At 33.8% G+C, this 24,867-nt stretch overlaps 1 protein-coding gene across 1 annotated transcript; it reads left to right on the top strand.

The window, feature by feature from the left end:
* The first annotated feature begins 12,699 nt into the window (after positions 1-12,699).
* Positions 12,700-22,340, top strand: LOC137634959 (failed axon connections-like). The gene is made up of 6 exons (XM_068367524.1): positions 12,700-12,852; positions 13,497-13,629; positions 14,437-14,633; positions 17,687-17,895; positions 20,931-21,047; positions 21,507-22,340. Exons 1-6 carry the CDS (start codon positions 12,701-12,703, stop codon positions 21,599-21,601), a joined length of 903 nt encoding a protein of 300 aa, XP_068223625.1. The 5' UTR covers position 12,700; the 3' UTR covers positions 21,602-22,340.
* The last annotated feature ends 2,527 nt before the right edge of the window (positions 22,341-24,867 follow it).

Below are 24,867 nucleotides of genomic sequence, written 5' to 3'. Positions count from 1 at the left end.
GAAACGACCCTTTCCCAAACAGTTCAATAATTGAAGCTCCAAACAAGCAAGTTGTATATAATATTTACCTGAACATAATTAACCCAAGTATATCACAATCCTGTTTTCCTAGCTGTGAAAAAACTGCGTTGATCAAACCAATTTACAAAGGGAAAGGTGATGTAAACGAGCTAAATTCATATAGGCCCATTTCAAATTTATCCTACGTGTCAAAGCTTATTGAAAAAGTCATAAGTGAGCAATTATGGGCGCACATTGACGAGTTAGAGGTATTCCCGGAAAATCAATCGGCCTACAGAGCTAATCATTCTACAGAAACTACTTTGTGCTCAATAATGAATGATATGATAGGTCTTCTTGATGGGGGACAGTGTGGAATTTTAATTATGTTAGATCTTAGTGCTGCTTTTGACACTGTTGTGCACGAGTACTTACTTGACGACTTAAAGTCTATTGGGGTGACTGAGGAAGCACTGAAATTTTTGCGAAGTTACTTAGTGAACAGGAAGACTATTGTAGAAGTTTCTGGAAACTGATCCAATGAGAGAATTCTTTTGAAGGGTGTACCACAGGGTAGTGTCCTGGGCCCTATCTTGTTTAACATATATACTATCGAGCTATCACACATCTTGAAAAAACAAAAAGTGGGTTTTAAACTATATGCAGATGATACTCAGTTTTACCTCTCAATTTCAACAACACAAGATACAAAGAAGAAAATTGATGAGATAATGACTGAAATAAAAACAGGGATGCAGAGGAAAAAGCTCAAATTAAATGATGATAAAACAGAATGTATGTTCTTTGGCACAAAGGTGGCTTTGAAGAATTACCAGTTAATTCAAAGTATAAAAATTGGTGATGCTGATGTTGGGATTGTGCCTGTTGTGAAAAATTTGGGTGTACTGATAGACTGTAATTTGTCAATGAAGGACCAAATTGTGAACACAGTGAAAGTGTGTAACTATCACCTGAGAAACATAGCATTTATTAGAAAATATTTAACAGAGGGCAGTACAAAAATTTTAGTGATGAGTCATGTAATATCAAGGCTTGATTATTGCAATTCTCTGTACTACAAATTGCCCAATACACTACTAAGAAAGCTTCAAAATGTGCAAAACCGGGCGGCTAGACTGATAAAAGGCATTAAATTTCGGGTGAGAATAACTCCTGCACTGATCGATCTACATTGGTTACCTGTTAAGGCTAGAATTGAATTTAAAATTTGCTTGTTGACTCACAAAGCACTTACAAGTGATAAGCCTAAATATCTCCGTGATTGCTTGGTCCCCTACCCTGAAGCTACCAGCGCCGCTGTAAGAGTTAGACATGCAGATGACCCACATAGACTATTCGAAATTAGTGTGAATCATGCAATAGGAGGAAGAACGTTCAGCTATGCTGCACCGAGACTCTTTAACGACCTTCCACTCGATATCAAGAATAGCAATAATGTGGCAGCTTTCAAGAAAAACCTGAAGACTTATCTTTTTAGAAAGTGTTATAATAGTGACCTGAAAACTATTAAGCCTGAATGCTAGCGAAATAACTGATAACGATACAGAGCAAAATATTAACTGGAAAGAAATTATTTTTTTTCACACACCAAGGCCCTCCTGAACAGACCTTTAGTGTTTGATGGAGGGCGAGAAATAAACCAGTAAAAGTAAAAGTAAGTGGTGGAAAATCAGGTTTGGTGTTCCTATTTATATTGTCACGCATTAAAGGCTGAATCAGACCAATAAAAAGATACAGCAGAGCAGCCCGATTTGTTATATATCTTGCACTACAATTTTTAACAGCCATAATTATATTATAAGATATAATTATAAAGACTATGGGTTTTAGATATTTAACTGTAGGTTTCTTTACCTATTTTATCGGTCGTTTTCGGGCTTGTTCTTCTCAATCTCATTTTGTAGACTTTTTATAATTTCTGAATACTTATTTATTTTATCATTTTTTTTTCTTTTTTTTTTGTAATTTTTTCGGTAGTTTTTGGGTTTGTTCTTCTTTATCTCATTTTGTAGACTTTTTATAATAATTTCTGAATATTTACTTCATTTTATTAATTTTTTTGTATAGTTAAGGTTTTAGTCTATCGGACAAGCTGCCTTTATATTTTTCATTTTTTTCTAGAATTGTCTTTACCTTATCCCCTATTATAATTTTAATTATCATTATTACTAGCCAAGCTACAACCCTAGTTGGAAAAGGTGGATGCTACTTTACTTTTAGGGGGTATTATTTCTCGCCCTCCATCAGACACTAAGAGTCTGTTCAGGCGGGCATGGATGTGTGAAAATAATTTCTTTCCAGTTTGTTTTGCTCTGTATCTTTTCAGTTATTCGCTAGCAGTTGTATTCAGGCTTCATAGTTTTCAGATCATTATTATAACACTTTCCAAAGAGATAAGTCTTCAGGTTTTTCTTGAAAGCTGCCACATTTTTGCTATTCTTGACATCAAGGGGAAGGTCGTTGAAGAGTCTCGGTGCAGCATAACAAAAAGTTCCTCCTATTTCATGATTCACACTAATTTCGAATAGTCTATATGTGTCACCAGCATGTCTGACTTTTACAGCAGCGCTAGTAGCTTGAGGGTAGGGGACCAAGCAATCACGAAGATATTTAGGCTTGTCACTTGGAAGTGCTTTGTGAGTCAACAAGCAAATCTTAAATTCAATTCTAGCCTTAATAGGTAACCAATGTAGATCGATCAGTGCAGGAACTATTCTCTCCCGAAATTTAATGCCTTTTATCAGTCTAGCCGCCCGGTTTTGCACATTTTGAAGCTTTCTTAGTAGTGTATTGGGCAATTTATAGTACAGAGAACTGCAATAATCAAGCCTTGATATCAAATTACGTGACTCATCACGAAAATTATTGTACTGCCCTCTGTTAAATATTTTCTAATAAATGCTATGTTTCTCAGGTGATAGTTACACACTTTCACTGTGTTCACTATTTGATCCTTCATTGACAAATTACAATCTATCAGTGCACCCAAATTTTTCACAACAGGCACAATCCTAACATCAGCGTCACCAATTTTTATACTTTGAAATAACTGGTAATTCTTCAAAGCCACCTTTGTGCCAAAGAACATACATTCTGTTTTATCATCATTTAATTTAAGCTTTTTCCTCTGTATTCATGTTTTTATTTATAATTATCTCGTCAATTTTCTTCTTTGTATCTTGTATTGTTGAAATTGAAAGGTAGAACTGAGTATCATCTGCATATAGTTTAAAGCCCACTTTTTGTTTTTTTAAGATGTGATAGCTCGATAGTATATATATTGAACAAGATAGGGCCCAGAACACTACCCTGTGGTACACCTTTCATAAGAATTCTCTCACTAGATCGGTTTCCAGAAACTTCTACAATAGTCTTCCTGTTCGTTAAGTAGCTTCGCAAAAAATCCAGTGCTTTCTCAGTCACTCCAATGGACTTTAAGTCGTCAAGTAAGTACTCGTGCACAACAGTGTCAAAAGCAGCACTAAGATCTAACATAATCAAGATTCCACACTTTCCCCTATCAAGAAGACCTATCATATCTTTCATTATTGAGCATAAGGTAGTTTCTGTAGAGTGATTAGCTCTGTAGGCCGATTGATTTTCCGGGAATACCTCCAACTCATCAATATGCGCCCATAATTACTCACTTATGATTTTTTCAATAAGCTTCGACATGTAAGGATAGATTTGAAATGGGCCTACATGAATTTAGTTCGTTTACATCACCTTTTCCTTTGTATATTGGTTTGATCAACACAGTTTTTTTCACAGCTAGGAAAACTGGATAGTGATATACTTAGGTTAATCATATTTAGGTAAACATTATATACAACTTGCTTTTTTGGAGCTTCACTTATTGAACTATTTGGGAAAGGGCCGTTTCCACAATATGTATTCTTCATCTCTCTCATAACCTTTAACAAATCACGCATATTTATTTCCCTGAATTTTATTAACTTCTTACCTTCCTTCACTGGCAAAACTGACTGTCCTTCTAACTGATTTTGGGGGAAACCTCTATAAATTTTATCAATTTTTTCATTGAAGATTATAGCAAATTTCTCTGCACAGACATTTTCAGGCAAGACATATTTTTCCTTTAATCCCATCAAATCATCTAGGTTTTTATGAAACTCCCTCATGTTATTAGTTTTTTTACTTTCGCCGTTGTAGAATTTTCTTTTTGTTTTTTCTAACAGGGTGTTATAGTCATTTCTGGCCTTATTATACAAATTTCTGGCTTGTGAGGATTTGGCTCTTTTCCATCTACCTTCCATTTTACGTCTGTCTTTTTGCCTTTAATAGCTCACTATTATACCATCTAACATTTTCGTGTAAAACTATTTGTTTGCTCTTTATAGGACACTTGGTGTCATACATTTTTCTAAAATTGTCATTATATTTTTTGGTATAACACCCAACACATTCTGTATCTACCATATGTTCACATTGTATGTACTCACTAGACGTTTGCGCTATACTAACTTCAATAAAATTCTCCGCATCGAAATTTTCCCGTTCCCTATATGTGATCCATTTTTTCAATACTCTGATGCAATTTATATTAACATCAAAAGTGATGAGTGTGTTTTTGAGATCTCAAGGTCTGGTTCAACTTCAAGGTTTCTTATTAGGTCAGAATCTTTCCTATATATGACCAAGTCGAGTGTATGGCCACCTACTGACGTTGATACTAAAACATTATTTATTAAATTAAGCATCTAAAATACTTCCTTGAGTTCTTTAGCCTTATAATTTTCATCATCTACCCAACAATTAAAGTCTCCACCAATTAATGTATTTTTAATATCGTCCACCACACCCACAAGAACACTAAAATCTTCAATGAATTTTATTTTACTCCCTGGTGGTCTATACAATATTATATTCAATACCTTACTGTTTCTTGTAAATTTTAAATAGATATATTCAAACGTTTCTAATACTATATCATTCATGATAGAAACCCCAGAGAAGGTTTTCGACACGAAGACACCCACTCCTCCAGTTTTATCCTTTCTTGGTACGAGGTAGAAATAATGAGTACACGGCGTCATCTCCTGAATCTTTGCGTTATCACACCCACTCCTCCAGTTTTATCCTTTCTTGGTACGAGGTAGAAATAATGAGTACACGGCGTCATCTCCTGAATCTTTGCGTTATCACTAATATTTCCCTGCAACCAAGTCTCGGTTAACAAGCATAAATCTAATTCCATTTCATTAATAAAATTTCTAATGTTTGTTTTATTCCCCACCGATTGAATATTTATCAGACCACACTTTACCAATGGGCTCGACTCCATGATCAGCTTATGTTTTATCTTGGTAAGGTCCTTGTATACTTTACAGTTTTCATCATGTGTCTTATGATTCGTATCATTGTAATTCCTCATTGAGCAGTTATGACACTTTAACGTATTAACTTTACAATCCGTGGTTCGGTGTTCCTGGCTACACTTGGCACATACCTGAGTCTTGCTACAACTATCGGCAGTATGACCAAATTCCTGGCATTTATAACACTGAAATACATTGTAAGAATCATAAATTTTACAGCATCCTACAAACGTGGTATATACTCTATCGTCCCTTTTAGGGAAAACTTTCCTGATAGTTGGACTACACTTAATAATGACATGTGCTTTACCGCTTTGTCTTGATTGAAACATCCTGATCAATTTAAAGTCCTCTTCATTTTCACACACATCATTCAACCATTCATTCTTTTCCTTTATACTAGCAATTATATCATCTTCATTTTCATCAATATTGCAGACCTTGATCTTCGGTTAAGTAGATCCTTTTTATCCACTTCTACCTTAATGTAATTTTTGACCTCTTCTAAGTAATTTTTAGCCTTGTCTAACCTAGCTTTATCCGCAAAATTAACTACCAAGTGGCCTTGTTTAGAGGTTTTGACCTGTTCAACATCCGTGGTTATCATCTTCATGATTGTTTTCTTGATCTCTGAAGCCTTCATATTTTCCTCCATAGATTCTATGACCAAAGTATTTTTTTTCATTTCAGCCTACTTGCATATGTGGTCTTGGTCACATTCTCTTGTTCGTATTCCGTAAGTTTCTCTTTCAGCTCAACAATTTCATGACACATAATGGTGTATTGAGCAGTTATCATATCCATAATACCCGACATCTGTCGTTGTACATATACCTTCATCTCTTCCATGTTGATGCTCAGTTTCGTCATGTTTTCCCATGATTGCCTGACCCATGAACCATTGGGATTTGCAGTCTCAACTAGTCTTGGACATTTATAAATGATGTTCCTACTTTGAAAAATCTCACTTGTGCCATTTCTTAAATTTGAGCAAGCTGCTTCATCGTGGTACCATCTTCGGCATTCATCACATTGTATCCCAAATTCGACATAGATCTCACAATACCCACACCTGCCCTCATTGCCTACGTCATCACATTCTTCATCAGTGACGTTCGCTTGCATGGTAGTTGCTACCATTTTCTTTCCCTCCTTCCCTTGGAGTACCGTGTCAATTTCGGTCATAAATAGATCAAGATCTTTCACGGGACTAAAATTTTCTTTTCATTTTCTAAGGATGGGCATATTGAATAATTTTTCAATGACTTTTCAAGTAGCCCAACCCCAACACAAAAATGCTGGGTCAGGCCTTTTGCCACAGACCTCGCATACAAAAGAAACCACTGACTTTTAACGCTCTATTTCACTAATATCAGCACTAGTAAATGCCCACAAAAGTTATTTTCATAGGATAAATAACGAGATACACAATGATTCCCGCTTTAAGCCAGTTTCGATACAGAGCTTTAACACACACTTCCACACCCGCTCATAGCGACTAGGGGCCCAAGCGCTCCAACAGGGAAAAATAGCCCAGTTAGGAAAGGAATTAAGGAAATAAACTATATGGAAAGAAAGAAAAATCAAAATCTTTTAAAAACAGTAACATTAAAACAGATCTTTCATATATAAAAAATAAAGAGAGACTTAGTCAGTTTGTTCAACATACACATTTGCTGCAAGCTTGAGCTTTTGATGTTCTATAGATTCAACTACCCGATTAGAGAGATCATTCCACAACTTGGTAACAGCTGGAATAAAACTTCTAGAATTCTGTGTAGTATTGAGCCTCATGATGAAGAAGGCCTGACTAATTAACTACATATCTAGAATTACGAACAGGGCGGTACTGCCCGGGAAGACCTGAATGTAAAGGATGGTTAGAATTAGGAAAAATCTTGTGCAACATGCATAACAAACTAATTGAACGACGGTGCCAGAGATTAATATCTAGACTAGGAATAAGAAATTTAATAGACCGTAAGTTCCTATCCAACAAATGAAGCTGAGAATCTGCAGCTGAAGACCAGACAGGAGAACAATACTCGAAACAAGAGGTAGAATGAAAGTATTCTTCAGAATAGACTGATCACCGAAAATATCAACTCAATAAGCCATTTTTGTGTAATTGAAGAAGAGACAGATCTAAAGGTGCGTCCGCACGGCTGAACAGTGTCTGTCGGACAAAACTGTTACCATATCTAAATTGAAAGAAAATTACGCCATAAGCGTTGAAATGAGTTGATATGGTAACAAACAGTGGCACTAGATGAAGTTGACTACCAGGATTTCTACTCTTTTTACCAGATAAAGACTGGACGAAATGTCCGAAGCTGATGTCCGCTGACATCTGTTATCTATGCCATTGTTATAATCTGTACTCGAGAATCTAGTAGTTGTTATCAGTTTCAAGTACGGAGCATCATAACCATAGTACACCATAAAATAAAAGCACAATTCAATCAATCAAATTATGCAGCATGATATTCCTGATCTTTTGAGAACGATATAATGGTACATGGAAGGACTAGTTGCAAAAACAGTGAAAAAGCAGCCATTCATCCATTTTAAAGGAAACCATAATTGATTATGAATCAGACTTTAAAAACTATATACTGATGGGCCCAAACGCTATATACATTTTATCGGAGAACTTAAAACCTTTTATAACTAGGCCGGACACATGTATGAAAGTATTTTTCCAGAAGCACGTGTGGAGGCATTACAGTATCACATATGCCTCACTTAAAATAACATATCCGTGAACTGAGGATGTTATTGTTATTATATTAACGTGCAATGTATAGCCTATATTATTCCAAGAAATAATTTTGAGACTGGTCATACTTCAGATTGTGTTGTTAACTAAATCCAAATTGTTTCAGTGATAAAGATAAAATGTAAAATATTTGTTTCCCCTGTTCTTAGAGAGAGAGAGAGAAAATTACGTATTTTCCCCGCGATCAAACACTTTTTCGAGCAAAGGAGACTTCGGTGTCCATAATTGAAACAGATTTTGTTATGCTATACTTGTATATCAAAACGCCATAATTTGCTGTGCAAATGTCTTCTGTACCAACCTGCGACTTTTTTTTTTTTTTTTTTTTTTTTTTTTTTTTTTTTTTTTTTCCTCCTATTTGCGTAGTTCTTCCTTGTTATGACCCATTATGGATTCCATATTTTTTTTCGAATTGTCAACCAGTTACAGACTTTCCACTTTTCGGAAGTTCTGGCGTTATTTTATTTATTACTGCTTCACATTTATTTATCTGTGTAAACATTTTCTTTGATGTTTTATAAGCATGGACTCTGCCAGTACTGTTTGATTAGCAACTGAGCCTCTCTTCTGTCCTAGTCAGCTTTTCTCCGTAACTGGATTACAACTAGTCATGTTTACACTAATAATAATAATAATAATAATAATAATAATAATAATAATAATAATAATAATAATAATAGTCATGTTTACAGGGAAGTGATACCTAATATTCTAAAAGTTAAATTTAATCAGGTAAACAAGTAGAACTCCGTCCATAGTGCCACTCCGCCTCCGGAGAATGTCTGAATCATGAACTCTACGAACACAGGCACTGTCGGACACACCACTTGGTGTTCGTTATTGACGTCATTAACACAATGTTAACTGGTTCAACGGACACTGTTCGACCGTGTGAACGCACCTTAATGTGTTTTTCATAAGTAAATTTGTTGTCGAGAATCACAGTTAAATTTTCAAGACCCATTCAGAGTTAAAGTTACATTATTCATGCTGAGATCCAGTTGTTGAGGATCAACTGTCCTCGGCCCACTTACAATCATACTTTGAGTTTTGGTAGGATTCTACTTCATGCCCCATAATTTGCGCCATCTTAAAATCTCGGTGGCCACAGAAGGACACTCCAAAATCAAACCATTGTTCTCTAGTCTTGAACAGTACCATATCCTATGTACTATCTATAGTCTTCCACCATCTTGGACTAGAGTTCGCTTGCTTGAGGGTACACTCGGGTACATTATTCTACCTGTTTCTTTATTCCTTTTCCTCACTGGGCTTATAATATCCTGCTTTTCCAGTTAGATTTGTAGTTTAGCTAGTAACAATAAAAAAATAGTTTCTTCGTTGCTAAAGTAAAAGCAGTTTTGTAAATCGTTAGAATAGATTCAAAACTAAATGTTCAACTCTAAAATGAACTTGGGTTCTATGAGGATGATTACCTATACATAATTTGCCTTTTCTTGAATAATTAATTTATTTATTGTAGGTGATTTCGAATATAATTCATCGTCTGTGTTTCAAGATAAATAAGAAATCATAAAACACTTCATTATCCTCTTCCCTTACCACACTACCATGTATTAGGAAAATACGTTAGGTTTTTAGCTCCCACGGCTAAAGGTCAATTAAGAAAGTTATCTCTAACAATACAGTGATTGTAATAATCCTTCTGTTATCAATGGAACGACCGATTACAACTCGGGGTTTTCATATCGAATGAGATAACAACCATCTTTAGCGTGTACCCATTTTCTTTAATATTAACTGCAACATTTATATCAAATCCTTCAATGAAATTCAACCGTATGAAAACTAGGCTACGGCTCTTATTCAAGTACCATACCCTGAAAACATGAATTTCATCGTCCATTTGGTATTGCTTCAAGAAATTATTTGATATATTATGGTAACTGGCAACCGTCAGTAAAATGGACCAAAGTTAATGTGTTATAAGCGTCGATAACATAACTGTTTAACACAAGCTGGAATGATTTTGTCTTGTAGACAGAATCATTCATCAATTTCAGGTAAGCCGACATCTTGTATCAAAGTTTAATTATAGGATTATTATTATTATTATTATTATTATTATTATTATTATTATTATTATTAATATCCTTGTACTTCGGCCTCCAATAAGACTGAAAATTTCGAAGTCAGAGCATTGAAATCGGAAACTCGATAGGATCCTAATGGGGAAAAGAAAGTTCCAAAGCGTCACCTATAACAAAAGCATATTCCATCTCATACAGAAGGAAAGAAAAAAAATGTATGGAACTAAACAAAATCACTGAATGGCTTGTGTTTGAATCTTAGTTTTCAAAATCGCCTAGTTGAGCTCTTAGGTAACCGGGTCAGGAAATTTGAATATATTCGGTAGTTTAATTATCAATGTAATTTTGTAATTATATGCAAATATCCGTTTAACTGGAACTCAATTTTATTTTTTTATAGAGTAATAGCAAGTCAAAATATGAGAGTAGAGGATTTATAGTTAGCTCAGCAAATAAATTACTAGTTATGTTATTCCAATTGCACATTGAACAATGCATTAAAGTTTTTAAGTATAGTGTGTATCGAGAGAGTGCATTATTCTCTGACTAAAAGCCAGACGGGGGTGTTAGTCCCGTTCAAACTCGTTGGTTCGTTTGATCGCTGTAACCTCACCACCCTTGTGAGATAAGGATGGGATTTTTGGGGGAGCCTATATGTCTACCTGTTGAGTCATCAGCAGCCATTGGTTGGTCCTCTCTCTCGTCTTGGCTTGGGGGGGGGGAGAGGGGCTTGGACGATGATGATCAGAGTATTGCGTTGCTTGCTAGGGCAATGTCACTGTCCCTGGCCTCTGCCATTCATGATCAGCCTTTAAACAGTTATAAAAGCGGTGAAAAATCAGAAGGTAGGAGTGAATCAAGGCCTACAATTTTGTGAAGTTATCAAAGGATGAAAATTTTAATTAGATTATTGTACATTATATATATATATATATATATAATGTATATGTATGTATATGTATGTATGTATGTACAGGCCACTGGATACTGTTTTGGATCTGGGGATACACCCAACCATGGTCCGAAGCTGACCAAAGAGAAGAGGAATGTGATGAAATATTGATGAATACAAAGTAATTAGACATAATCTCGTGCATAAAGAATAAGGAAACAGTATCTACAGATATTGCCTGGTTATTTTATCTTCTTTCATCTACACCATTTCCTTCATTTCTTCTTTCTTTCCTTAATGTCACTATTTTCAGATTATTTTTGTTATTTTGACGAAAAATTTAGGTGGAATGTTATGGTTCTTCAGCATTTGCAATAAAATCCTCCATGAATGATACAGTTAACTGACATTAAATTCACAAACTTTGAAACGTTGAAGATAACTATATAATGATAATCAAAAAAACAAAATTATGAATTTATTCAACACTAATATATTTCTAAAAACATTGAGTGTTCATTTAGACATTTATGGTAATAGTTGTTGTTAAATACAGAAATCATAGTTTTTTTTTTTTAAGCTCTCCAGGAAAGTGCAAGTAAATTAGATGTGATCCCAAAGATACATAATTTAAGTAATCAGCAATCTTATCACCTAACAGCACCGGTAAGCTTCTTTTTAGAGTGTCACCTGAATGGCTCGTATCACCAAGCATTTACAATCTTGATAACATCGATGTAAATATTAGGAAGACCGAAATTAACTATTGACCTAAATGCTCTCTGCCATTAAAATTATTACTTATCAATTCATATGCATTGCTTTATAAACTCATCTCAGGATATAATTATTTTACTTTTGCATTAATTTACAATTGAGTAACGACTGCAATAACTACATCCAAGATCTACGTAATCCACCACAGTGTAGAGATATTTTTTTACAATTGAGTAATTATTATTATTATATTACTAGCCAAGCTACAACCCTAGTTGAAAAGGCAAGATGTTATAAGCCCAAGGGCTCCAATAGGGAAAAATAGCCTAGTGAGGAAAGGAAATAAGGAAATTAATAAATGATGAGAACAAGTTAACATTAAATTATTCTAAAACAGTAAAAACGTCAAAACATATGTCCTATATAAACTATTAACAACGTCAAAAACAGATATGTCATATATAAACTATAAAAAGACTCATGTCAGCCTGGTCAACATAAAAATATTTGCTACAACTTTCAACTTGTGGAGTTCTACTGATTCAACTACCCGATTAGGAAGATCATTCCACAACTTGGTAACAGCTGGAATAAAATTTCTAGAAAACTGTATAGTATTGACGGAGAAGGCCTGGCTATTAGAATTAACTGCCTGCCTAGTATTACGAACAGGATAGAATTGTCCAGGGAGATCTGAATGTAAAGGATGGTCAGAGTTATGAAAAATCTTATGCAACATGCATAATGAACTAATTGAACGAGGGTGCCAAAGATTAATATCTAGATCAGGAATAAGAAATTTAATAGTATAGTATAGTAATGACTGCAATAACTACGTAATCCACCACATTGTAGAGATATTTTTTACCTTGACATTATATGGCAAACCATTCATTCCAGGATGAATACAGTTACAGTGGAAGCATTACGAGCCTGGTCGTGTGATGGGTTGAAGTGGTTATCAAAGAGACCCGGCCAAGTCATCTCCGCGGTTGCAGTCGCTGTTTTGGTTACCGCGAGGATTCGGCTCGCCTCCGTCAGACGGGAAAGGAGGTAAGTTCACGGAATTATAATTATTTTTACTTACATTACTTACTTTGATGGCTGCTTTTCCGGTCCCATACAGCAGGGGAACCCCACTCTCTACAGGACCTCCACTGTCGTTTTACCTTGTTCGTTCAGAGTATTTAACGTTCCATATCGCGTATTGTTCATTTACTGTTAAATCGTCACTGTTGTATGACTTGAAATAAGAAAGTCTTTAGTTTCCTCTTGAAAGCCTTAATGTCTTCAATCATTCGATTGTTTCGTGGGAGCTTATTATATAGTCTCGAGGCCGCATATTTAAAGGCTCTGGAGCCTAAAGTAGACTTTTATTCTTTGTTTGAAATATTTCCGAGAGGGGAAGTAGATTTGTAAGTAGAATTACTATGCCTTTTGAATATTATTCAAAACATGGTTTTAGCCTATAAGAATACCGTGTAAAAATAAAATAAAATCATCAATAACGATTAGTCAAGTACTTGCATTTTGATTATATAAACTTTGACAATACCGCTTATGATAACCATTCAGGAATCTAAAACTTCTAATTTAGATACCATTTAAGAAAATCTTAACTCTCTTGATATAAGGCCAACATAAATCTACCATTTCTTTCTTTTCAATGTCACTTTCCATTCTTATTGATTTGCCAGGAAACGATGGGCTAAGATTGGAAAAGACATTGTGGTTCTCCACGGTTTCCCGAGAGGACGGTACACTCCGAATGCATCTCCTTTCGTCATGAAGTTAGAGACGTACTTACGATTGGCGAAGATTACATATGTGGTATGTATAGAGATCTGTCATGATTCTATCTTGAATCACGAATCATTCATCTCTCTCTCTCTCTCTCTCTCTCTCTCTCTCTCTCTCTCTCTCTCTCTCTCTCTCTCTCTCTAATCGCTAATACTGCAGGAGAAAGATACAGCATATAGGTAAAAACATGCATGCATTAAGCTAATGGGCGATTCTCATTTGCGAGGGTTGTTTTGAAACTTGTCATCCTTCAGCTCCAATGAAAAATATTTTAATAAAGGATGATATTAAAAGCTTAACTCCATGGCCCCATCCTATTCCATAGAGAAAAAGTAACACTTTGGATACCAATTTTTTCTTTGGAAATTCTTTTTTAAGTAATCAATGTAGGTTAAGTAGAAATTCGCAAGCAAATTAGATCAGATTGTAAGATTTTTTAAAATTTATTCAAGGATATACGTCCCATATAAACTGTAGGAAATAATAAGTCCCAATTGTATCAAATGTTCTTTTTAAGGCAAATAACATTATCAAAAAATGGCCCATATGAAATCTTGATAAGAATGTCTGCGGTCGACTCCTGTAAAGTAATTTTCAATTTTCTTCAAAGACAGCATTCCTTAAATCTACTTTTAAGGTTTATTGATTATACAGTTAATACTGATAAGCACATACTTAATTTTGTAGGCGTAGACATAACCTTCTTGTTCTCCATGATTATCCTTTAGTGTTGTGAAGAAAACAGAACTGTTATCGTTTCGAGATAAAGAAACATTTGCATTTATTTTACTATAAAAACTTTATTTCTTTTCTAACTTTCTTATTCAAATTCCTCAGTTCGATGACACGGAGCCAATAGGCCCCAAAGGGCAGGGTCCATGGATCACCCTGAACGGGGAGGAAATCGCCGATTCGCAGCTGATTATCGAAGCCTTGGGGAGAAAATTTGACAAAAACTTTACCAGTCGGTTGCCAAAAGAACAACAAGCAATTGCACTGGCTATGAACCTAATGATGACGGAACACATCACGTGGTAAGGAATTTATGTATTTCTTCCTAGGTGGAAATTTGGTCAGTGCTCTGCATCAAAACAAAAAGTTTTCTACTATTATCATTACTACTAATACTTAACTACCATTGCCATTACCCGCCAACCCACAACCATAGTTGGAAAAGCAAGAGACTATAAGCCCAGGGTCTCCAACAGGGAAAATAGCCTAGTGAGGAAAGGAGACAAGGAAAAATAAAATATTTTAAGGACAGTAACAACATTGAACTAAATATTTCCCATAAAGATTATAAAAACTTTTAACAAATAAGAAAAAGATAAGTAAGATAGAATAGAACCCGAGTGCACCCTCAAGCAAGAGTGCTCTAACCCCAGCTAGTGAAAGACCATGGTACATAGGCTATGGCACTACCCAAGACTAGAGGACAACGGTTTGATTTTGGAGTGTCCTCCTAGAAGAGCTGCTTACCATAGCTAAATAGTCTCTTCTGCCTTTACCAAGAGGAAACTGGTCACTGAACAGTGCAGTACTTAACTCCTTAAAGATTTAAAGACAAGGGACAGTGACATTGTCCAAGCAAGCAGGACAGTGCCCTCGAGACTGACTATATATCATATGATCAGCGCCCAAGCCCCCTCTCCACCCAAGCTAGGACAGGTAATGGATGCTGATGACTCAGCAAATAGACCTATAGGCTCCCCCAAACTCCCCCCCCCCATCTTGAGCTCACAAGGATGGTAAGGTTGCAGACACTAAAGGAACTAAAGAGTCTTAGGGGGACTCGAACCCCATCTGACGATCACCAGGCAAAGACGTTACCCATCAGGCTACAACAACCCTAAGAAGAATTGTTCGGTACTCTGTGTTGTCAGGTGTATGAGGACAGAGGAGAATATGTAAAGAATAGGCCAGACTATTCGGTTTATGTGTAGGTAAAGGGAAAATAAACCGTAACCAGAGAGAAGGATCCAATGTAGTACTGTCTGGCCAGTCAAAGGACTCCATTACTCTTCTCGTGGTAGTATCTCAATAGGTGTCTGGTGCCCTGGCCAACCTACTAACTACAATTGCAATTACAATTACGATTCAAACGTAACACCAGTCGATGGATAATATCTTTGAGATGTTTTGCAAACTTCGTAGAATAGCTATTTTTTACTGTTATTCCATAGTTGAGATAACGCTCAGGTATGAAAACGAAAGTGGCAGTCGAATGACAGTTCTTCTTAATATTTCGTATAGATTTAAAATAATTTCGTACCTTCATGACCTCTCGGTGAGGACACAAGAAAACAATTTGCCCAGGTTGACAATTGCAGATTAACTGATTTAGCGTGTCGGACTAATCCCGTTCTTCTCTGAGAATGGGTGACCTCTAAATCTTAATCTTTTGATTCTTTCTGGGTTTTTTTCTACCTACAGAGTTTTTGTTTGTAATCCTTTGAAACATATACACACACTCATACATATATGTATGTCTATATATACACATACATATATGTATATATATATATATATATATATATATATATATATATATATATATATAAATATATATATACATACATATATGTATATATATATATATAAATATATATATATATATATGTATATATGTATATATATATATATATGTATATATGTATATATATATATATATGTATATATGTATATATATATATATATATATATATATATATGTATATATGTATATGTATATATATATATATATATATATATATATATACATATATATATATATATATATTTATATTTTTATATATATATATATATATACATATTTATTTATTTATCTAGTCTTTCTATTGAGAATTGTCGAAGCCTTTAAGGTCTCATTTAGTTTTTGTCGAATATCTTAACTTTGTTACATTTGCAATTTCAAAATATACTAAACAGTTATTTCAATGCTTTATGAATTTTCATATTTAACATTTTCGTATTTGCAAGCCATATCAAGAAATGGTAATAATATTCAAAATATCCACTAAAGTTCTTTATTACTTAGGGAAAATAAAGTCAGTATATACTCAAAATTGAATTTATACAATTGTACAAAAAAACAAGAAAAAACAAAAAAAACTACGACTACTGTTCATATTTATATTTCCTCCTCCTCCTCCTCCTCCTCCTCCTCCTCCTCCTCATCATCATCATCATCATCATCATCATCATCATCTGACGAAGCTACATTGATTATGAAAGACTCCAATAAATGCTCTGCAGCATGGTCTTCTCCAGAATCTTCTATTTGTAGCTTCTCTGCGTGTCTTTTAGCATTTTCCAAGTTTTCTTTTGTCACTTCCAAGCTTTAGGATTTTCGAAGGTCATCAGTGCTAAGTGAAACGTGAGTAAAAGACACAATGTAATAAATGAATTGAATATAAGATTTGATTGTACATGTATAGAAGATATATCTATATATCTATATATATATATATATATATATCTATATATCTATATCTATATATATATATATATATATATATATATATATATATATATATATATATATATATATATAATGACACGTGCATCTTGTTTTTAAATGCATTAGAGACTTTTGATTTATTCCAATTTCTTTTCCATTGGCCACCTGGGAATAATAGCCGAAAAGGGAGCTATATCTGGGATAATGACCGACGGAACTGCCTACCTTTAAGACCTTAATCCATTCTCTGCTTTAGGGCTTCTCCTGGTAAAATTACCGAAATATTTAAGATTCAATGCGAAAAAATAAGCTCTCAGCTGCCACTTTCGTTTGGGAGCACAATAGCATACGATCTTTGTCTATGAGAGCGTCAGATGAAGGATTTTTTGCATGTGTCTTCCTTCTGATTTATCAGCAGCTATTATCTTGCTTACCCAGTTTTCATGTGGGCATAAAAACATTTGAGCGGTGATCATCCGTATGCGTAAATGTTTTACTAAACACTGGAACATTATGTGTAGGTGCAATAACCTGTTCATCACCTCTGCTGCTTATTAGAGACCTTTAAACCTTTATAAGTAATAAGTTATAATTTCATTATAAAAAAGAATGGATCTTTGTCAACAGGGGCCTCAGAATTTGGCGTTATGTCATCGACAAAGGAGAGCAGCTGAGGAAATGTTCTAGGTACGATCTTGTCTCTGAACTTGCAGTTTACTTATGGTTTCCTCGCATCGCGAAGAAGCGCGCTTGGGCGCAAGGCATCGGGAGGCACTCGGAGAAAGAGGTAGAAGAAATGTTGAGACAAGATTTCGCCGCCCTTTCTGATTATTTAGGTAACTACAGTACAGTGTCTTCATTATGCTAATGACTGTTCTATAAGTTGTTCTTTCGATGGAGGATATCAATTTCAATATCTGTTTTCCATCCATTTAATCGTTAAAGTTATTCTTTCAATTGTATATCCTTCTTTTTATTGTTACAATCATCATTCATGCTGATATTTATAACATAATCAGTTATCAAGCCACTCTTAACTGGTAAGTTTATATGGAACAAAATTTTATACCTATAAAGATCCCAAGGAGTGATTAGAAAGAAATCCGAAGCCCCAAGTGCATACAAAGACATAATTATGTAATTGCTAAATATGATTTTAATCATAGGATGGCGCAGGAGTGTGACGCCCAAAGTAATTGTCCTATAGTAACGTAGAGCTATTAATCCTGTAGCAGCGTTTTGTGGGTAAAATTTCCGTATCCAGAATGCACCTAGGAAGACTTGTAGTTTTACTTTAACTGCGTTATAAATATCTGATACCGAAAAATGTAACAGCATGACACTCATAGAAACAAGTAACGTGCTCTAGTCTTGGGGGCTATGATGCTAACAGCTTCCAGCAGCTTTTTTTTAGCATCCCCAGTTACTTTAATGTGATTGGTTTTGAAAATTTTGATGAATATATTCTATAGTTTTCATTCAATATAGTCTAACAAGTTTGCCAATAACCCCTATTCATTTCTGTCTGGTAAGTAGTCTCACATTTTAAGATAGACATCTCTAAAATCCCTATTGCTCTCCTGTGGTGAAGTTTATCACTTCTGAAACATTCCCTAATCCTCGCTTAAAACATGTCCAATGGCTCCGATCATTTTACACATCCTTTCCTACGAGGATGTCGAATATCCGTAAGGATCAGGCATTATTTGACAATTCTGGCTATCTTTTAATTATCTCCCAAAAGATGCCAATGGTTGTCCTACATTGTCCCTCTTTCCATTTCTCCAAAGCAACTCTTCCAAGAGTGAAGCTTAGCAAATTCCATTATCGTTGATTATTCCTTTAATTCGACATACAGTATATATTCCGGGCCGTCAGTCTTTTGAAACAATAGAACTAATACTTATGAGGGTTATCCGTAGGCTTTCATTCACTGTTTTCTATTATTATTATTGTTATTATTATTATTTTCTAAGCTACAACCCTAGTTGGAAAAGCAGAACGATATAAGCCCAGGGGCTCCAACAGGGAAAATATTTTAAGAACAGTAACAACATTAAAATAAATATCTCATATAAACTTTAACAAAACAAGAGGAAGAGAAATTTGATAGAATAGTGTGCCCGAGTGTACCCTCAAGCAAGAGAACTCTAACTCAAGACAATGGAAGGCCATGGTACAGAGGCTATGGTACTACCCAAGATTAGAGAATAATGGTTTGATTTTGGAGTGTCCTTCTCCTAGAAGAGCTGCTTACCATAGCTAAAGAGTCTCTTCTACCCTTAGCAAGAGGAAAGTGGCCACTGAACAATTACAGTGCAGTGATTCCTTGGGTGAAGAAGAATTGTTTGGTAATCTCAGTGTTGTCAGGTGTATGAGGACAGAGGAAAATATGTAAAGAATAGGCCAGACTATTCGGTTTGTGTAGGGAAAGATAAAATTAACCGTAACCAGAGAGAAGGATCCAATGTAGTACTGTCTGGCTAGTCAAAAGATGCCGTAACTCTCTCGGGGTAGTATCTCAACGGGTGGCTGGTGCCCTGGCCAACCTACTACCTAACATCTCATTTACGGTTTATCCTTAAATATTGAAAATTAGAAAAAAAAATCACACTCATCACTGGAATTTTCATATCTTTAATAAATGACTGTTACTATAAAAATCTGTACTTTGCTTGGATTGAGAAGGAAGCTTTTCCATTTTCAACATGTCAGCATCTACAATGTCACACAAGGTATTTTGAAATTTGAAATATATGTATTCCTGAATGATAGAATTCGTAAGGCCTAACTGACACGTAAAAGCAAATCAAACATCGTTGGCCCCAGAATCCAACACGAATATGCAAGTGTCATCAGCGCAAAAACCTTTTATAGGTCCGTAAGACAAATTATGGGATTGACTTCTTATCCTAATCATATGTGCTGAACTCCGGAATATATATATATATATATATATATATATATATATATATATATATATATATATATATGTAAATATGTATATATATACATATATATATATATATATATATATATATATTATATACATATATATATATGTGTGTATACTGTATATATTATATATATTATATATATATATATATATATATATATATATATATGTATATATATGTATATATATTATTTATTATATATTAATATATATATATATATAATATATATATATATATATATAGTATATATATATATATATATATATATATATATATATATATATATATATATAATGCATAGAGATCTTCTGCAATTTTTATCACTACCTCTTTTTCTATTGTTAATATTTCCATTTTCATCCTTTAAAGCGAATATCTGTTGGCGTCCTGTTCCAAGTCTTTTCATCAATTTGATGATTCTTCCTTTCTTTAATGTTTCCTCAATTTTGATCGGATTATGCTTACACACATACAGTATATATATTTGTGTTTATGATTTATATATATATATATATATATATATATATATATATATATATATATATATATATATATATATATATATATATATATATATATATTCATTCAATATACTGTAGTCTTGTTAGACTATATTGAATGAAAACTATAATATATATACATCAAAATTTTCAAAACCAGTTATATTAAAGTAACACACACACATACATATATACATATACACATACAAACAACTGTTACTTCTGTCGACTGTAGCAAAGAATTAAGCACTTAGTAGATAATAGATTGTGGGGGAGGAATTCAGAGCCGGAAAATGTAACTGGTAGTTACCTTATCCCAAAATATTTTTTGAAAAACATCATATTTATTCAATAAGCTTCGCATCTGCGGATTACTGATGCAATCAATTATGTTTTCTTCTTGATTTTCCAAAGGTGATAAACCGTTTTTGATGGGCGATAACCCTTGTGAAGTGGACTGCACTTTGTTCGGGTATACTTCTCAAGTACTTTGGAATTACAACGGATCACCTTACGGTAAAATGGTCAAAGGTAAGCTGTTTAGTAGTTATAAATTAGTTATAATGTAAGTTTTATGACATTTTTTTGGTCGTCAAAGAGCTCCCGGATTCAAATCAGGACCCTTGAAATGGAATCTCGGATAAGATATTAAAATTTACTATCATGTATCATACACGTATCAGAATTTCTATAGTCTAGACAAAATAAGTGTGATCTGCAAAAGACAAAAAAAAAAAAAATAGTGATAATAATAATAATGATAATTTCTGTATTGTCATAGTACTGGATTCAAGAAATAACGGTTTCATTTTTTCTTTTAATTCAAAATGTAAAAGAATAAGAAATTAATATCTGTCTGTATGATAATGAATTACAAAATATTATTTTCCCTTGACATGTTTTTTTTTCCCAATAACACCAACTTAACATAAACCTATCAATCCACCTACAAATCCTGCTTCTCTATTTCATTTCCAATTTCCGTTTCAGAGGACTACCCTAACTTGGAAGCCCATCATACCCGAATGAAAACTCTCTTATACCCAGACTGGGATGAATTGAGTTCCCTAGCCGTTAAAGAGTGAATACAACGAAGAACTTGAGACGAAAAAAGGATATTATTGACATTACATTTGTTTGAATCTAAGAAATTGTCACACCTTAAAGTGAATATGATAAATCTATCAAGGTGTATTCATCAAAATGAATATTTACATCAAGACTTGTCATCTTTAAAATAAATGTATAGTTCTCTTTGAAACGAAATTGACTAAAATTTGGTGATAACTTTTAAGAATTTTTTTTAATTACATGAAGGTTAACTTTAATTTGAGATATTGATATATTCTGCTTTGGATCGAAACCTGTTCTCCTTTTATACTGGTCAACTGGAATTCACTTAATGCACAATTTTCAGTCACTCTAATAATATTGCAAGCAATAAAGTTATGTAGGGTAAGAATATTAGTCACAGCTAGACCAAAACATGGAAAGAATAAAACTAGGCCTCTAATCAGCTAGGGACCGCCAAACGATTGACAAAATTTCTGATCACAACCGCCAAGCTAGTTTGTAACACCAGAACTAAACTAGCGTCAGTGTTTACTATGTCACCAGGGAATTCAAAACTTCCTCAGGGGTCCAGGTAATTTCCAAGGCACTTTTTCCGTACCTGTCGATCAAACAATATCAAAATAATTATAATAACTATAGATGCAAAATATTAAAAATACAAATACATTATACTGTATATATCATATCAGTGTATACTGTCACACTCCTTGCATTTGTATAGATGGACAGAAATTTCTGGCCCAAAGTAAATATATAGATATAGATATATTCTTGTGCAATAGTCCGGCAGCTATTAAATGCAAGTTTAATTTATATATCAACGACAGTGATATGGAATGCCATATTAGTATTCTCTCCAGGGGTTAATGTTTCCTTTCAAAATGACACTCTATGCTTGGAAGCAAGGAATTAAAGATCGAAGATATGAGTCTAAAGGCCTCAAACATTTGAATAAAGCATATCATATTAATACTTTTATTTAAAGGTATTTTAGAACAAGGATTAGTTGCAATTACATAAAAAAAAAGTAATAAGCATAACACATTCGTAATAGTTATGGTGATTAAATTAATTTTTTAATCATAAAAATACTAATTTTATTATGGATAAAGCGTAATAATCCATGTTAAAGTGATATTGCACAAATGATAATTCATTTTTTTCTATTCCAACAACTTGATACAAAGGGACTAATTATTTTCTGATAAAATGAATAAACAAGCATTGTGTTGCTATTTATGCTTCCATAAGATAAAAGCTCGGTCTTTTAATTAATATTCGTCCTATCATGATTAATGGATGTAAATTGAATTCTAACATCGACAATTCAGTGATACATTTCAAGGGAATTAATGCAAAACTTCTGTGTGCCTTATCAAATTCCTCTTTGCTTAAAAGGTTAAGCTTTGTTTTCATTCGTATTTTTTTTTTTTTTTTTTAAAGGAATCTGGGATGTATTAGATAAATGTACAATTTGAGAGTAGTAATTTTGAACGGGTGAATAATCATGAAAAAATAAAATTCTGTAAGCAATAGTTAACTTTGCTGTTGTCATTAAGATAAATGTAAATTACTATTGTGAAAATACACCAAATCACCGAAAAGAAACGTACACAAAGTAATTCATGTATGTTACTCACAATGGCTAACTCAAAATACTCCTGCTTAACTGTTTGATCATGATGCAAAAGTAGTGTATGAAAAAAGATGACTTTTTAAGATCACTCGGTCACGTGTCCTTTCCTTGGCAATCTCAGACGATATCAGTTGCTGCTCCGCTATTATCTGAGCGGTGCAAAGGTCTTTCATTCAATAACTATTGAATTTTCCTTCTTATGGCTATCACTTCTTTCTTGAACAGCCACAGTACATTCACTGTGGTTTAGTTTAGGCATAGTAAAAGAACAATCATTTTGACATGATTTTTTAAAATGCCGAAGAAATATTTAAAAATTTCTAGGCATTATAAATGAATTAATATTTACACAATTACACAGAGAGAGAGAGAGAGAGAGAGAGAGAGAGAGAGAGAGAGAGAGAGAGAGAGAGAGAGAGAGAGAGAGAGAGCAACCCTGCTATAATTTGTAAGATTATTAATCATCAGAAATAATGAAAAATTATCTAATTCATGGTGTAGTCAGTAGAAAGAGTATTGAGTAAATAATGACGCTTAAGAGGAAAAAGTGAATATGCACTCATATCTGATTTTCTGTGTATTTTCTTTATCTGAAGCATTTAACAGTATATATTTCTTTTACTGTCAATGTTAAACATTTCATTTTTCTTTGCTCACAAGCGTATTTTTTTTTTTTTTTTTTTTAAGCAGAAGTTGTGGACATTAGTTACTTTCCAAGTATTATTTTTGTTTACGTAGTGGTACTTTCCCTATCAGATCCATTGGGCATTCCGGTTTTTCAGCTAGGTTTGACGTGTTAAGAAGAAGACGCAGTAATCTTGAAAGTTTTCTTATTAATGTTAAGAAGATCCAAACGACAGTAACAATCTGTTATCTATTAGTATTCAGTTATATTATTCAGTATGCCTTTCAACCAAGTCAGTTACGTAAGTGAGATGCAGCACCGTACTATCGTCAATTCGTTGTTGAAAGACATTCAGTTGTTTCCTTAACAATCAACTTGTCTTATTACCTGCTTGCACGCAGGGAAGACCTTGAGTTTATTTATATATATATATATATATATATATATATATATATATATATATATATATATATATATATATATATATATATATATATATATATATATTTATCTATTGTAATGTCTTTGTTATTGGGAAGCCATAGTATTGAAATTATTATAATAGTTCGTATCTATTTGAAGGTAACCATGGGTTTGAACTAGCGGTTGCTTGTTTAGTTTATTGTTGGTGTCTTTGATGTCGTCATTTTCAGTGTTCAAATTCATTTTGTTCTTGGTATCTTCAGTTTTGGTTACAGGCTTGTTCAGTGGTTTTAACTTTTATTTGTCTAAGCCAATGCCATATATAAAAACGAACACAGCAGTAATAATTTAATGTATCTTATAAAGTAATATCCCTCCCTGATTTGCTGCTTTGACCAAAATAATAGAAATGTGATTCCTATGAGGAATTCTGCGTTGTTACCCCCTTTTTACGACTTACTTTAGGATACGAACATTCATATGAGGGTCTTATTTACCCAACTGGTCAGAGTTGACGTCTAGACACCGTCGCAGTAACGAGGCAGTCAACCATTAATTAGTGACCGGAGAAGAACTACAAATCGAGAATGAAG

Source organism: Palaemon carinicauda, chromosome 45 (assembly GCF_036898095.1).
Source record: "Palaemon carinicauda isolate YSFRI2023 chromosome 45, ASM3689809v2, whole genome shotgun sequence".
NCBI classification, from domain to species: Eukaryota; Metazoa; Arthropoda; class Malacostraca; order Decapoda; family Palaemonidae; genus Palaemon; species Palaemon carinicauda.
The sequence above is the reverse complement of the archived record's forward strand: the minus strand, read 5'-3'. Positions and strand labels throughout refer to the sequence as shown.

Coding starts and splice junctions, on each gene's coding strand:
- LOC137634959 (XM_068367524.1), top strand. CDS start 12,701: ATGAATACAGTTACAGTGGAAGCATTACGAGCCTGGTCGTGTGATGGG. Junction 13,630..14,436: donor TGGCGAAGATTACATATGTG/GTATGTATAGAG, acceptor CAAATTCCTCAG/TTCGATGACACGGAGCCAAT. Junction 14,634..17,686: donor ATGACGGAACACATCACGTG/GTAAGGAATTTA, acceptor CTTTGTCAACAG/GGGCCTCAGAATTTGGCGTT.